The sequence below is a fragment of the Bison bison genome, unplaced genomic scaffold (assembly GCF_000754665.1).
Source record: "Bison bison bison isolate TAMUID 2011002044 unplaced genomic scaffold, Bison_UMD1.0 scf7180017863955, whole genome shotgun sequence".
NCBI lineage: Eukaryota > Metazoa > Chordata > Mammalia > Artiodactyla > Bovidae > Bison > Bison bison.
In genome coordinates this window covers 22,371-23,635 of record NW_011494527.1, presented here as the reverse complement: position 1 = coordinate 23,635, position 1,265 = coordinate 22,371, and the positions used below count along the sequence as shown (strand labels likewise).

The window sequence follows — 1,265 nt, the reverse complement described above, 5'->3', positions numbered from 1 at the left end:
GCAGCAAAAAAAAAAAAAAAAAAAATCTTGAATTTTCAAAATGCTACCATTTTTACAAATTTGCTTAACACATTATCTTGTTAGGTCCTCAGAACAACTCCATGAGGAAGGCAGAGCAGCTCGTACCTTCATTTTCCAAACGATGAAATTGAGACTCAGGTTAAATACTGCCTCCGGTTTCAAGAGGACACACAGTGAATAGAAGAGATTAGAAAACCACCCGCTCATTCTTCCTGGTGTGTCCTTCCCCATGTCTGTGCCAGTCCAGGGCTCACCAGTTCTAACTGCCATCATATGAATCAGTAAATGAGTGAATGAGTAAACAAATGGACAGAAGTTAAAATGCCACAGGAATACATGGTTAAAGGAAGAATATCAGAAGCTCCCCAAGATTTTCTGTGCAAGGAAAATACTTAAACCTTATCTGTTTCAGGGACCACCGTGGGCTTCTGATGAAGTAAAGATGTGAGAATTCCCTATAAACTGTGCAGCAGTTTACAGATGATTTTTTATTAAAAGCATAGGGGATTATTCCTGGAGGAGAAAATGGCAACCCACTCCAGTATTCTTGCCTGGGAAATCCCACGGACAGAGGAGCCTGATGGGCTACAGTCCATGGGGTCAAGAAACAGTCGGTCGTGACTTAGCGACTAAACAACATGGGGATTATTGCTTTCTTTTGCTTTTGTTCCTGTGATGTCTGGCACCATCCATGCTGACCCAAACTGGGAGAAAAGGTACAGGGTGGGCCTGGACAGCCTCCCAGGGCTGAAGTGTGTTAGTCCCTCAGTCTGGAGGGCTAAGACAAAGTCAGATACAAAGGATCACAGGATGCAACACCCTCTGCTGCCACGAGGGGGAGCCCCATCCCAGTTCTTGGATCGACTCTTATCTGAAAACAAAGGCATCTACCTGGATATTGGCATTGCAAAACAGGTTTTCTCCTTCCCATTGGTATTAAAAAAAAACAGAGACTCTTACCTTAACTTCCTCCACATCTTGCAGTCTCAGTGTAGAGAGCAGAGAGAGAGAACACAGCCATGATAGGAACTGAGACCGGAACTGAGCAACACAGAAGGAGATAGTGGCGTGAATAAGAACCATGGCGGTGCCCTGGGTCCCCAGCACACAGCGGCAGGCCCACATCCCGTAGACTGCGAGGATCCAGGGTTTGTGCTGCAGACAGAGAAGGACCCAGAGAGAGAGAGAGAGAGAGAAAAGAGAAAGTAAGCTAACAGCCTTTGCCATTGAAGGTTCTGTTTTGT

General features: G+C 45.5%; 1 protein-coding gene across 1 annotated transcript in view; it reads right to left on the bottom strand.

Annotated features, from left to right (window-relative positions):
* The window catches only part of LOC104984233 (protein-cysteine N-palmitoyltransferase HHAT-like), a 298,539-nt gene that overhangs the window by 282,305 nt on the left and 14,969 nt on the right, over nucleotides 1-1,265 (bottom strand). The window contains exon 3 of the mRNA XM_010833889.1: nucleotides 982-1,176. Within this exon, the coding sequence (XP_010832191.1) occupies nucleotides 982-1,176 (195 nt within the window). The remainder of the gene's footprint in view (nucleotides 1-981; nucleotides 1,177-1,265) is intronic.